Source organism: Sus scrofa, chromosome 6 (assembly GCF_054392235.1).
Source record: "Sus scrofa isolate SSC_HxYL_T2T_F1_AM1 chromosome 6, Sscrofa_HxYL_maternal_Yorkshire_Landrace_v2.0, whole genome shotgun sequence".
NCBI classification, from domain to species: domain Eukaryota; kingdom Metazoa; phylum Chordata; class Mammalia; order Artiodactyla; family Suidae; genus Sus; species Sus scrofa.
Window position 1 is genome coordinate 143384275 of NC_139388.1, and position 14614 is coordinate 143398888.

At 33.6% G+C, this 14614-nt stretch overlaps 1 protein-coding gene across 3 annotated transcripts; it reads right to left on the bottom strand.

The window, feature by feature from the left end:
- Positions 1-574: 574 nt before the first annotated feature.
- On the bottom strand, positions 575-14572 carry FPGT (fucose-1-phosphate guanylyltransferase). Of its 3 annotated transcripts, none has more exons than XM_084958249.1 (4): positions 14429-14572; positions 12906-13073; positions 11391-11483; positions 575-705 (listed from the first exon to the last, which is right to left on the bottom strand). In XM_084958249.1, exons 1-4 carry the CDS (start codon positions 14508-14510, stop codon positions 683-685), a joined length of 366 nt encoding a protein of 121 aa, XP_084814375.1. In that variant the 5' UTR covers positions 14511-14572; the 3' UTR covers positions 575-682.
- Between the last annotated feature and the right edge of the window lie 42 nt (positions 14573-14614).

Here is a 14614-nt window from a genome sequence, read left to right on the forward strand (position 1 = left end):
GAGATAGAAACTATAGATAAAAGAAACATGGATAATTTTGCAAACTGCTACTTCTCTACTGAAGTCACAGAAAATATTTCTTTTGGATTTAAACATTTGCAGTTGTAACAAGTGAAAAGAGAATTTCTACACTTTGTCCTTCCGTTTTCATAGCCTAGCTTCCATAGATAGTTTCTGATTTGACTGTGTAATGGTTAATTAGAAACCTTATTAACTTTAACCAATTAGAATGAGTGATGATCTTTATTATTAAGTTTCATTAAAAATTGATCCCAGTGATATATGAGCAGTGAATTTCATATGTTAATTTATGATCTTGTCAGTGTACCTGTACATTTAAAATCTGTACTTGGACCACTTGTTATGATCATAATTATTTCTTTGTGCTGTAAAAGTTTTCTAGTTCTAGATTTTATTAAACATGTTTGAAATTTCTCTGAAGAACAGCATATTGGTGAATATAATTTTCTTTCTCAAGCCCCAAGGCTAAAAAATAATAGGAAAGAAACCAATCATGTAAAACTTCATTGAGTAGTGCAACATTTCTCAACCTTCAAATGAAGTGAACACTTACGTGGTTTCCAGAGTTGTGTTTTAAAAGATTTTTGCCTCAAGATGTAAATGCTTTAATTCTTTTTAGGGCCAATGTGATACACTCCTACAATGAAGTGGTAAATGAAAACTAACTTGAGCCATCTGAATGATCTGCAGAGAGAAAGAGTTGATATCAGTGAAGAAGAGAAATTTAAAAAATCATTCACATTACTTACCCACAAAGTGTTGGTTGTAGCAAAGATTTTAAGAGCCTTTAAGGAGACTGGAGATTCAACAAGCAGATCAGTAACACACCATGAAACGGTGCCCAAAGAATATAGACATTAGGGTTTTGATTGTTTCAGTGATGCATTGAAGCAAAAGTGAAGAAATATGATTCTGGCATAGAGAGCTAGGAAAGGAGAGTAACAGATGGATTGCGCCAGTGTGCAACAATCAGGGATGAATTGTTCTGTTTGAATGATTGAATTTTATACTCTGGAAGGCCACTGATTCCTAGAGGCTTCAAAAGATAGACTAATTTGTCTAACTAGTCTACAAGGAAACCTCAAGTCAGCTAGATTCAATCATTTACTTGCATGGACCATGATGCTAGGTTCAGAATCTTTAGACACAACTGTCAATATTCATGCTGCGGTACAGGTGGCATGATAACAGTGACTAATTCATAGGTATTTTCCCCCTTACCTTCTTCCTGTGATTGCAAATATCAATGCAGAAGCATTTATTATCCCTTTATTCCATTTTTGTATGTTTTTAATTGAGGTATGACAGACATAAATATTAGTTTCATGAAGACAGCATGATGGTTTAAAATTTGTATAAATTGTTAAATGATCACTCCAATAAGTTTAGTAAATACACTTCACCATATATAGTTATAGAATTTTTTCCTGTATGAGAACCTTTAATATCTACTCTTAAAAATACTCAAATATGCAAAATATTATTAATTATAGTCACCATGCTGTGCATTACATCTCCATGACTTATTGTATAATTGGAAGTATGTACCTTTTTCCTTTATTTATCCAAGTGGCTCACCCCTCACTCTCCACCTCTGGCAACTACCAATCTGTTCTCTGTATCTATACATTTTGTTAATTGTTTGTTCCTTTTTTATTTATTTTTTTGTATTCCATATTACACCATTCTGTATTCCATTTTACTGAAATGCACATGGGAGTACATGTGTCTCTTTGAATTCATGTTTTTATTTTCTTTGGATAAATACCTAGAAGAAGAATTGCTGGATCATATGGTAATTCTATTTTTAATTTTTTGAGGAAGCGTTATACTGTTTTCCACAGTGGCTGTACCATTTTACATTCCTACCAATGCACGAGGGTTCTCTTCTCTCCATATCTTTTTCGTGATAGCTTATCTTTTAAAATAGATCCCTTGGAACAGCTGTAAGGCAGTATCTCAGTGTTGTTTTGATTTGCATTTCCCTGATGATTAATGAAGCTGAACATCTTTTCATGTATCTTTTGACCATCTTTATGTCTCATTTGAAAGAATATCTATTCAGATCTTCTGCCTTTTTTTTTTTTTTTTTTTTTTTAGGGCCGCACCCACAGCATATGGAGATTCCCAGGCTAGGAGTCTAATTGGAGCTATAGCTTCCAGCCTTCACCACAGCCACAGCAACACCAGATCCAAACTGTGTCTGTGACCTACATCACAGGTCACAGCAACGCCAGATCCCTAACCCACTGGTGAGGCCAGGGATCAAACTGGCAACCTTGTTGTTCCTAGTCAGATTCATTTCCACTGTGCCACAATGGGAACTCCTTCTGCCCATTTTTAAATCAGATCATTTGTTATTTTGGTATAGAGTTGTATGTGTTCTTCATATATTTTTGATATTAGCCTTCATCAGATATATAATTTGCAAAATATTTTCTCTTACTAAGTAGCTTGCCTTTGCATTTTGTTGACGGTTTTCTTTGCTTTGCAGAAGATTGTTAGTTTCGCATAGTCTCCTTTGTTCATTTTTGCTTTTGCTGCTTTTGGTTTTGGTGTGAGATTCAACAAGTCATCACTGAGACCTTTGTCAAGAGGCTTATCACCTATGATTTCTTCTAGGAGTATTATAGTTTCAGGTAATACTTCAAGTCTTTAATCTGTTTTGAATCAATTTTTCAAATAGTATAGTAGATACTACACTTGGATAGTATCACAGAATAGCAGAGTTTCATTCTTTTGCAGATTGCTATCCAGATTTCCCGACACTATTTATTGAAGAGGCTGTTCTTTTCCCACTGTATACTCTTGGCTCCAGTGTCATACATTAATTACATATAATATGTGTGGTTTTATTTCTGGGCTCTCTATTCTATTTTATTGATCTCCGTGGTTGCCAATACAGTGCTATTCTAATTACTACAGTTTATAATATAGTTTGAAATCAGGGAGTGTGATGCCTCCAGCTTTGTTATTCTTTCTCAAGATTGACTCTTTCCTAAAGATTGGCTCTTTAGGATATTCTGTGGTTCCATACAAATTTTAGGATTGTTTGTTTCAGTTTTGTGAAAAATGCCACTGGAATTTTGACAGGGATTGCATTCAATCTGTAGATTTCTTTGGGCAGTATAGGCATTTTAACAATATTATTTCAATCCATGAGCACAGAATCTTTCCATTTATTTGTGTCTTCTTAAATTTCTTTCATAAATATTATAATTTTAAATGTACAGGTCTTTCAGATCCTTGTTTATATTTATTCCTAGATATTTATTATTTTGATACAACTGTAAGTGGAACTGTTGTATTAATTTCTCTGATAGTATATAGAAAGGCAAGGTGTTTTTGTGTATTGATTTTGTATCCTGCAACTTACTGAAATTTTTTATTAATTATAACAGTTTTTTTGTGGTGTCTTTAGGCTTTTCCTATATATAGCATCATGCCATCTGCAATAGTGACAGTTTTACTTCTTCCTTTCCAATTTGGATGCCTTTTATTTCTTTTTCTTGCCTAACTTCTCTGGCAAGAACTTCCAAAACTATGTTGAATAAAAGCGATGAGAGTGGGCATCCTTGTCTTGTTTCTGATCTTAAGGGAAACGCTTTCAGCTTTTCACCCTTGAAAAGCTGTGGGCTTTTCATATTTGGCCTCTATTATATTGAGGTACATTTCCTTTATACTCATTTCATTGAAAGTTTGTTTTTAATCATTAATGGATATTGAATTTTGTCAAATGCTTTTCCTACATTTTTTGAGATAATCATATGATTTTTATCCTTTATTATGTTAATGTGGTATATCATGTTGACTGATTTGCAGATGTCAGTCCATCCATGTGTCCCTGGAATAAATCTCACTTGATCATAGTATAAGATCCTTCTAATGTACTGTTGAATTAAGTTTGCTAATATTTTGCTGATGACTTTTACCTCTATGTTTGTCAGGGATATTGGCCTGTAATTTTCCTTTTCTGTGATGCTCTTGATCGGCTTTGGTATCAGCATAATACTGCCCTCCAAAAATTAATTTAGAAGTGTTCTTTCCTCTTCTACTCTTTGGAAGAATTTGAGAAGCTGTGATATTAATTCTTGGTTGAATGTTTGGCTGAATTTGCCAATAAAACAGTCTGGTTCTGGAATAGAGTTTGTAGGGACTTTTGAAATTACTGATTCAATCTCCTTATTAGTAATGTGTCTGTTCAGATGTTTTTATTTCTTCATGATTCAGTTGTAGAAAGTGTATGTTTCTGGGAATTTATCCTTGTCTTCTGGTTTGTCCAATTTATGGGTATATATTATTCATGGTAGTTTTTTATGATCCTTTGTATTTTTGTGGCATCAGTTGTATCATCTCCTCTTTCATTTTTGATTTTATTTATTTGAGCCCTTTGTCTTTTTTTCTTGGTGAGTCTAGCTAAAGACTTGTTAACTTAATTTTTTTAAAGAACCAGCTCTTGGTTTCACTGATATGTATATAATTTGTGTTCCTCAACAGCAATAGGAATTGGCTTTGTCTAAACATATTTTATAGACAAAAAAGATTTAAGTTAAACTCAGCAGCTAATGGTAATTTGAATTATTTCTCCTGTACTACATGAATGAAAAAAAATAACTGGGTCACCATGCTGTACAGAAGAAAAAAAATTGTATTGGGGAAATAACAATAAAAAAACATTAAAAAAAGAAAAAAGATAGCTTTCAAATACATTTTAAAAGGCCTTTATTCTTCATTAAGAATAATTTAGTTATTGACATAAAGACTTGTTTCATTTAGCTAAACAACCAAAAGAGCGCCTGAAAATACTTTACACAATTTCCAGCACATTAATACAAGTTTTTTCTTAGCTTTTTCTTTCTATTTTAATTCTGATAGATTATCAAAGTGCTTAATTCTGGGCCTCCAATTTGTTCAAGTTCAGGAGCCACTACAGTCTTTGTGAACAGCATGTGTGGCATACCAGTTACCAGCTGTGACAACCAAATATACATTTTGCAGCAGGCAAGTTTTGGTTCTGGGTCTGTGTTTTATACAACATAGGTAGTATTGCTTAGCCTCCAAAGATGAATAGATTATCACAGATCGTGAGAAATGATTCTGGATTCATGCCATCAAAGTTTTGTGATTTTCAGCATATTACATGGATTTTTTTGAAGCTTTATTCCCACTTAATATACATTAATGCAAACTATTTCTGTTTTGTTTAGTTTGGAGAATACATGCCCATGGCAGAAAATTAACATCAAATGGAGCATTTTTTTCCATGTCCTTCTTGGTCATCGTTAATTATTAACTCATCAATAAGTTTACAGAATATATCTAGCTACAAATAGGAGTTGTTCTTTACAAACATCGGGAGTACATGACTTAAGGACTGTGCTTGTATGAAGTAAAAATGATAAGCCAAGAGAAAGTGTCTGATTTCTTACTTACATATGCATGTGATAATCACTTCAGTGCAGTAGGGCACATTGTTGGTAGTACATGTGTGGTACTACAGATCAAACAATGCATATCAAGGAAAGAGACACTGTCAAATTCTTTGAAACAGATAACATACAAAGCAACTAGAATCCATACATTGTGCAGGATAATGATTAAAGTGCTGACCACCAACTTGTCAGAAACCTCCCACTGACTTTAAATAGAAGCTACATGTCTTCTAGAGACGTGATTAAGGCAAAGATGAAACATTTCTGTCACGTAGTAAAGCATCAGCATCAAACTGGCAGAACATATCTGGGGTCCACAGCATGAAAATAAATCTAGGCAGCAGTGAGATTGTGGTACGTGTAGGATACGCAGTTTTATCAACACTTTTGATAGCACAGAAGATGGTAGTAGGTGGAAACACATGGATGTCAACAACCGTTGAGTTGAAAAGTGCTTGAGAAAAGTTTGATCCGAGATGTGAAGCTTTAGAAGAGTCTTAACTATATCTTAATATTTCACTTTTTTTGTTCCTCTACATGTATTTACAAAAGGATTAAATGATACAAATCTGTGTTTTTAAAAGAGATTTCCAACAAATATAAAAAATTCAAATAACAAAATAAGCATTGCATCATATTTTATTAGCAGTGTTTTCTCTAGTAGAACATAAGATAATGGTGATTCTTAATAAATGATGGGATCTTAGAAGAATTAAATTAGATACACAGCAATGAACTTTTAATGAGTGACAAATACATAATATTCTATGAAATCTATGCAAGTAAATCAATAAATGCTAAACAATGGCTATCATGTATCTTAATTTTCTCCCTGGGAAAAAAACTTGAAAAAAAATATAAATATAACTGAGGGTTGCAAATAAATTATTTCTGACTTACCAATTATTTTTATGTTGACAAGTTAATTTCATATTACATGTAAATAAAATTGGCACAGACCAGTTCCTATTTCAATTTATTCTTGTGAAAACACAAAACCCTGATAAATCTATTCTCTATTATTAGACTTTGATATGAAGACATTTCACATATGTGCTTACACTAAAATAGGAACACAAAATTTGAGATCCCAGCTGACTTTTATTTTCTTGAAGCTGTTTATCATCTGTTTATTTTCTCAGTCATTCTAGTTTTCTGGTTCCCTACCTTTCGGCCATTGATTGCTTTTCAGCATCATTACCAGTACATGGATGAAAATTTTAAAAATTAAAATTAAAATCAATTCACCTGGTAATTTTAATAGTTCTGTTAAAAGGATTAATAAGGGAGGATGGAAATAATGTCCAAAATGAACTGACATGATTATCAGTGAATCATGATTATTCCAACATCTTCCCCATGCAGATACTCGAGTCCTGTGTATGCTATCCTATGGATGGAACTTGAAGGAAAAATTTTAAGGTATACAAACATATATTCAAGTTTAGAAGGCTACAATAGCACATATACATTTTTTATTTCATTCTGATAAGATTAGTAAATGAAACTGATATTTACCATCAATTTCAGAACGGTTTGTGTCTAGTTATTTATCAATTAAGGCTCACAATGAGAATGATTTAATCTGACTTTGTCAGCCATGGATTTGTTTCTAAAAAAGTACCTCTACAGTATTCCTACAGTGCTCTGAAGACCATACAGAATAATGTTTCTAGTAGTTCATCAGAATGGGACTAATGCATTTGAGGGGAGAACTGCCAATAAAACACTTAGAACTTTATTGGCATCACATCCTAAAAGAAGATGAATAGGACTCTTAAGGTATATTTACAAAATTACCTTTAAACAATTATATTATTTTATAAACAAAATAATGTTCCACAAATCCATATTTATAAGAGAAAAATGAATATAGAGTGATAAACATCCAACAACTCACTTTTCTGAAATTAAAGCTTGGTTCTTTCAACAAAAATGGTTAATGTGTATTTTTTTATTATTAATGTTATGCCATAGTAACCATGTTAATATAATTTTCATTAATGTACTTCAAAAATGAAAAACAAGACTATAGAAAACTCCTGCATCTGCAATCTTGCTCAATAAAGAAAGGCAAAATATAAAATATTTAAGATGTTTCTAAAACAGACTGCTTTCTATTCAAAGCAATTTCCAGAAAAATTTGCTCTCTATAAGTTATCATGTCCTCCACATCTTTGTAGACAAGCATTTCTTCAATGGACAGCAGCTTATAGTTATTCAGGCTGAATACTGACTTGCTCTGTACAGCATTTAACATTTTTAGAGATGCTATAACTGAATCACTCAAAGAAGAACAAACTGGGAAAATACGAGCATTCCACAAACTCAAATATGTCTTGTTTCCAGAGAATAGTTCCTCTGTGACTTCCAGATTCCAAACATCTAAGCATGAGAGCAAAGAGACTCCAAAGAATTGAAGTAACTTTACATCTGACAATGTTTTAACATTCTTTTTCAAGTTGTCTTGAACTCCACATGCCATAGTTGAATACTTTATGTGTCCATTTATCTTTAGGCTTAGGGAACACACAAAAGAATATGCAGGTAGAATAGCTCTTGTTATGATATGAGAACCACTGATAATGCAGTTTTCCCCAACTGAAACATCAGGCCCCAGTCTAGAATACTCCACAACTGAGCCAGGTGCTAGAGAACATCTTGAATCCAGAATACTTTGAATAATACAGGATTTGTTACCAGAGTACTCGGGTATTGCTGGAAAGATGCTAAAAGCTATGGACTGTAGGCCAAGCTCTGACTTCAAACTGCTATCTGAAGTAAAATGAAACAAATATTCTTTAGTTGTTCCAATGTGATAAAATTTGGAGTTATTAAGAACAATAACATTTAGTGGTGTTCCTTTAAGAAGATGAAATATTCTCTGCCTCATGTCTACCAACTCTGACTCTTCTTTAGTAACATTTGATGTGTTTCTGGTATACTCTACAGTTGCTCCAGGTCCCAAAGCCTGCAGAAAGTCGCCATAGGCATCTATTTCACAGTTTAGTGTATCTATTTTTTCATAAAAAGCAAGTAGCTTTTTTGCTGTTTTATGATCCATGTAAAATACGCTGTCTGTGTACACATACTCAGGGTCTAATTTAAGAGAGGGAGTGTCACCCCCGCCAAAGTCTTGTTGAGAAAAGTTCCCAGGTCTACACACAGCATCAAATTTATACATCATTTCAATGCTGGGCTTATGAAGGAAGCGATGGCAACATCTGTATTCCAGGTCTCTATATTCTAAACGATTAAAAGGTTCTAAGACAAATACTCCGTGTGTTGTTCCAACGGTCAAACTAGAAGGATGAGCTAAAGCAGTAAAGCCAGGTTTGTCAAACCTAATAAACTCAGATTCTCCAATACTATAAAGTTCAATATCGTCTGCACAGGTAACCAGAATCCCAGGATTCATATGTGAGGGGAAATCAATGTACATGGCTAGTTTTAATTCCAACATCTGATAAATGGGACTACCAAAAGGTAAAGCAGTAAAAATTTTCCCCAATGCACTTGCATTTGGAAGGCGTTGACTGTAGCCACCTATATAAAAATTAAGCGAATTAACTGTTGTAAAATGTTTATAAGATTGTTTATAAGATTAACCCTAAGGCATCAGTTACAAATCAAAATGATCTTTAAAGAAACTTAAAATATAAAACGCATTATTGTATCCCAGGAAAGAATAATCGATTCTAGATAACAAATTAAAGGAACATTCCTTCTGTAGGGATTTGATAAAATGTAATTCTAGATTAGGAAAGAATTCTAAAATAATTTATCTGTGGCGAATTGTTTTGAATCAATTGTATAACTAGTAAAGAGAACAATGAGCTAAAATATAATCTTCTATCTACATTTTAAACAATAAATTTCCACCATGTTTAAACTCCTACATTAAAAATCCACTTCATAGGGGAAAAAAGTCACAAAAACCTAATATACCAATTCGAGAGCATACTTATTTATTAAAGCCTAATTTTTAGATGCAATATTTTTCCTCAAAATAATATACTTAAAGGAAGTAAAGTTGCATTTATTTAAAAGCATTTTATAATTTATACTTGTTTTTAATTTAAATAAGCTATTCCCTCTAAGATGAGCCTTATGATTTATTTTTTAATTTTTATTTATTTATTTATTGTCTGTGGCTACAGTGGCTTGATGCAGGATCTCAGTTCCTAGGCCAGGGATCAAATCTGGGCCAAAGCACAACATTCTAATCACTAGACCACCAGGGAACTCCCCTTATGACTTCTTAATTCTTTGAAAAGTGTGCACTCTTAAGTACACTAAATAGCTTAATCACTTTTACAAAACTAAATACAGTGAGAGGCATAAGAGAGTCACACAACCATCGGTTCAAACTCTGGTTCAACATTTTTTATTTATCTTTGGATTTATTCTAAATCATCAAATGTAGAATGATACTCGATATTTTATGATAAACACTACATGTAAAAGTACTTACCATAGAATACACTGTTCAACCAACAAGAGCAAATACATTTTAATTTTCCAAATACTAACAAATAGTAAAATTTAGCATCGTAAGAGTAACCTATTTATAATTATAGTTGATCCCTGTAACAACATGGGTTTGAACTGTGCCAGTCCATTTAATATGAGGATTTTTTTTTCAGTAAATACTATGTACTACATGAGCTGAGGTTGGCTAAAACCCTGACATAGTGCTGGGTTCTCTGAAGGTTGAACTGCCTATACAGAAGACCAACTGTGATGATCAGGTCAGCACTCCTTACCCCTGTGTTATTCAAGGATCAATTGTATATATTTTCTGGTGTCTATCTTAATTTTTAGTAAATTGGTAATAATAATACTTATTCTGGAATAACACTGTAAATTTGAATCTTTTTTACTTTTTTAGTTATTCTTAATATCAGAACTTGGATGTTTTACCTGATATCAATTTTACAAAGAATCATTGTTCCATCTATGAATTCTAAGAAATGAAAAGTACCTTGGAAACCATGTGGACGAATGGTTCTAAAATATTGTCCCTATACCCAGTGTATACCATGTCCCTATACCATGACGAAGTTTCACCAGCCCCCAGTGCACAGAGGTTTTTCTCATGTAACCAAAATTTCCTACAATCGAATTTATCTGATTTAAACATTTTTTTTACTCTGAGATTATTTTGTTATTTTTTTATTTTTTTTTCTGCTTCATGGGGCTGCACCTGTGGCATATGGAAGTTCCCTGGCTAGGGGTTACATCAGAGCTACAGCTGCTGGCCACAACCACAGCAATCTGAACTGCATCTTCAACTTACACCACAGTTCGTGGCAAGGCCAGACCCTTTAACCCATTGAGAACAGGGATGGAACCCATATCCTCATGGATACTAGTCGGGTTTGATACCACTGAGACATGGCAGGAACTCCCAGAGATTATTTCTTTGCTACTTTTCTGCCCTCTTTTGTGTGTGATTGTGCTTCTTTTAAACTTGTCAACTCCATGATTTATCACCACCTTTTCTTTTTGTTTTTAAACTCTTATAAGGATTATGAACTTTGGCCACCAATAACTAGATAAAAATACGTAACAGAAGGCTTTGGCTAAAGTTTGCTCATCACAGCCTCTGCCCTACAGCAAGATTCCTTTGTAAAGCATTATCAAGAAATGTTCATATTTTGATGGGTTCTATCTTAACAAAATAGTTTCATGATATCTGTGAAAAGCTGATGATATATGTGATCCACAATTGAAGGTTAAATTTTGTGAAAACTATTATGTGCTGACAATCTAAAAATAGCAATAAAAGCATAAAATATTTTTTTCAAAGTAGAGTTACTTGAAAGACAAAAGAAAAAAGAAAGAGGGAGAAGTATTTGTAAAGGAGAAAAAAGTGCTAAGATATCAAAAGTAAAAAACTAAAAGAAAACGTAAATTAGTAAAGTATAACATTACCAGAGTGAATTAATAGGATGGTAAAAGAATTCCACTGATCTCCATACAGCTTTTCCAAACATCGAAGGGCACAAAGTGTTGATCCTCCATTTCCTTAAAAATAAAGTTAAAAAGCACAATGTATGTCACCAAAACCTACGAAAACTTTCTTATTTCAGTAAGTTTAGGTGTTACAATTTTGAGGCTACAATTAACTAGACAGAGAGCAAAGAGACAGGCAAAAGAATCCAAGTAAATACACATTTCCTATCAACTAAATAAATAATTAGTGATGGAAACCAAAGATCAGATTTAGTAATAAAATTTGAGTTAAAAGTCTCTTTAAATTAGGAGTAGAAAGAAATGATATATTAGATAATCTGCAACACTAGAAGACTAAGTTTACACATTCACTTGGAGCAACAAATTGTAAAACCCATTAAAATAATTCTCTCAACTGATCAATTATATGCATTAGATTTACTATCTGAAAAGTGTCTTAGAACCTCTTTTCCAAAAAAAAAAAAAAAAAAAGTAACTTTCATGTATTAGTTACCTTGGGCAAGTTATTTAACATTTTGTGCCTCAAAGTCTCATCCAGGAGTTCCCATCGTGGCACAGTGGAAACAAATCTGACTAGGAACCATGAGGTTGTGGGTTTGATCCCTGGCCTAGCTCAGCGGACTAAGGATCTGATGTTGCTGTGAGCTGTGGTGTAGGTCAAAGATGTGGCTCAGATCCCACATTGCTGTAGCTGTGGTGTAGGCTGGCAGCTGCAGCTCTGATTGGACCCCTAGCCTGGGAACCTCCATATGCCATGAGTGCAGCTCTAAAAAGCAAAAAAAAAAAAAGTTCTCATCCAAATAATGGGATTCATGAAACTACTGATCACACAGTTGTGAGGATTAAAACATTTGTTAATTAGGACAATGCCAGTATCAGATACAGACATTCTACCTCTGGTGTTAAGGGACTTCACCTTTAAGTATCACACAGAAAATAGTCTCCAGAAATATAGCATGTACTTATTTTCAACGGAAGGTCTTTTGACGTTTGCCTTTTACAAAGTTGACACACTGGTTTTTTAAAAGTAAACATCTATAATATTTATTCCATTTAGACTGTGCTCTTTTGCATTCTACATTGTGGTCCCAAGAGGCCAAATATATATTTTTCCTGATTTGCTCTCTTCATTTAAATTTCTGAACAAAGCAACTGTGGAGTTGGAAGGACCTTAGGAGCCCTACTAATAAGGTCCAAAGGAATATTCACCATCTGAGCAAATTTTATTGTGACTAATAAAGTTCTCTCTCAATTAACACAGCATTTTGGAAGTTATTTATGTTTAGTCCATAATGTGTAAAGAGTTGCCATGCTTTTATCTTTTTCAAAAAATAGTGCATTAAAATTTTTAAAGTCTGTAAAGACTATGGATAGAAAGATACAAAGTTTATAAACTGTAAGCCAAAGGAAAGTTCTTCTTCAATGATTATTCTGCCCACAACTTATGACATAAATCTGACCATAAATGCATACCAATTTTGGCTCCAGCGGGATCAACAAAAACAAGATATTGAACTCCAAGGGGTAACTCCTTTTTTTTCAGCTTTTCTGACAGCTGTTGCTTATATGCAAGCTCCTGTTTTTCATCAGCTGCTGTTATTGCAACAATATCCCAGAATTCTCCAGCTGCCACAGGTTTGCCTATGTGGAAGAAGCAAGGAAATGGTAAATATTATCAGAATTCTCTAGCTGTTGCAGGTTTACCTATTTGGAAAGAGGGAGAAAAGAGGTAACAATATCTCTGTAAATGTATCTTCTGCTTTTGAAATTAGGGAATAATGAGTGGCCACCTAATAAGATTCATAGTTCTGCTAAGAATTATTCACAAACTCTAGGGTTTTTGTTTTGTTTTTTTCTCCTTTAGATTACTTGCTCCTTTTACGGTCTTAGTGCCATTTTTTTAGATTTTCTGAAAGTTGTAATGTTTCTTGTCTAAGAGAAGTAGTTTAACTTGTCAAAGATGAACTCAATTCTTAAATAAAAAGAGGAAACAAAGGAATAAATGAATCTCAAGCTTTGAAAATCATTTTTCACAACAAGGACCACTTAATGTTTGTTGGCTGAGAAAGATTAAACCCAAGGATCCATTTCTACAATGCTGCTGTTTATAAATGTGGGTATTTTATTTTTTATTACCTTAAGATGAGTCATGCAAGTTTACAAAGGCTACTAGAGAATGACACCAAATTCTGGATAACAGAAAAGTTCCTAACTCCCTAATGAACACATTAAAAGACAGAATGAACTTTCGGTTGACAGTTGCAAGCTCTTCTTGATAAACGAGATGAATAAAGTTTTTTATTAGTTAACAAATAAGAACTTGTTAATCTGATGTTCCTAAACCTTTTACCATCATCAAGTATTATTTCCTCTATTTTTAAGGTAGTAACGTCAAGAAAAATATAACCAATTAGAAAGTTGTACAAGAAACAAGTGGTACAGTCTTAATTTTTTTTGCAACAAATTTACCCCTTTTAATTTTTAATTCTTAATTTCTCCATATTGTTTCATTTTTCACTTTGTAAGTGTTCACATTATGGAGCAAACTGGTTAAGTAGGTAGGGGGTGGAAGATAGTTACAATCAGATTTGTAAGGGTTAAAACACAATGTTTCCTGTCTTTTAGGTTTATTTAAAATAGCATTTTGTTTTTAATGAACTAAACAAGTGAGTAACTTGGATTTATAACTTCACTAGTTAGAATATTGTTTTTCTTCTCCCTCCTCCCTTTTAAATACGCATATATACATATACACACATATACATATACACACATATATGTATATACGATTAGCATAAACATGAAGAAAGTAACATTAGGTATCACAGTGGTAGAAGTACAGTGATAGAAGAATAAAAATCTCAGTAGGAGGCTTAGCTAAGCCGGCACCAGCGCCCTAGGGCCGCAAAAGGAAGTGCTAGTCCAGCAAATATCCCAGCACGAAAAGCACCCTCCCTGTTCTTTGCCGAGGAGAGCTGGGGTTCCTTCTTTGGTACCTCTCAGCTCTGAAAATCTCCGCAACCTTCGCTGGGTGGCTTCTTGCAAAGATACGCCTAAAGGGGCACTTGCGGCTGCCATAGCTCACTCCCCGCAACACTGCTGAAGACTTCCCGCAGCCCAACACCGCACGCATGCGTCCTGGAACGTAACCGCGTCTTTGGTCCGGTTTCGCCTCTGTCCCG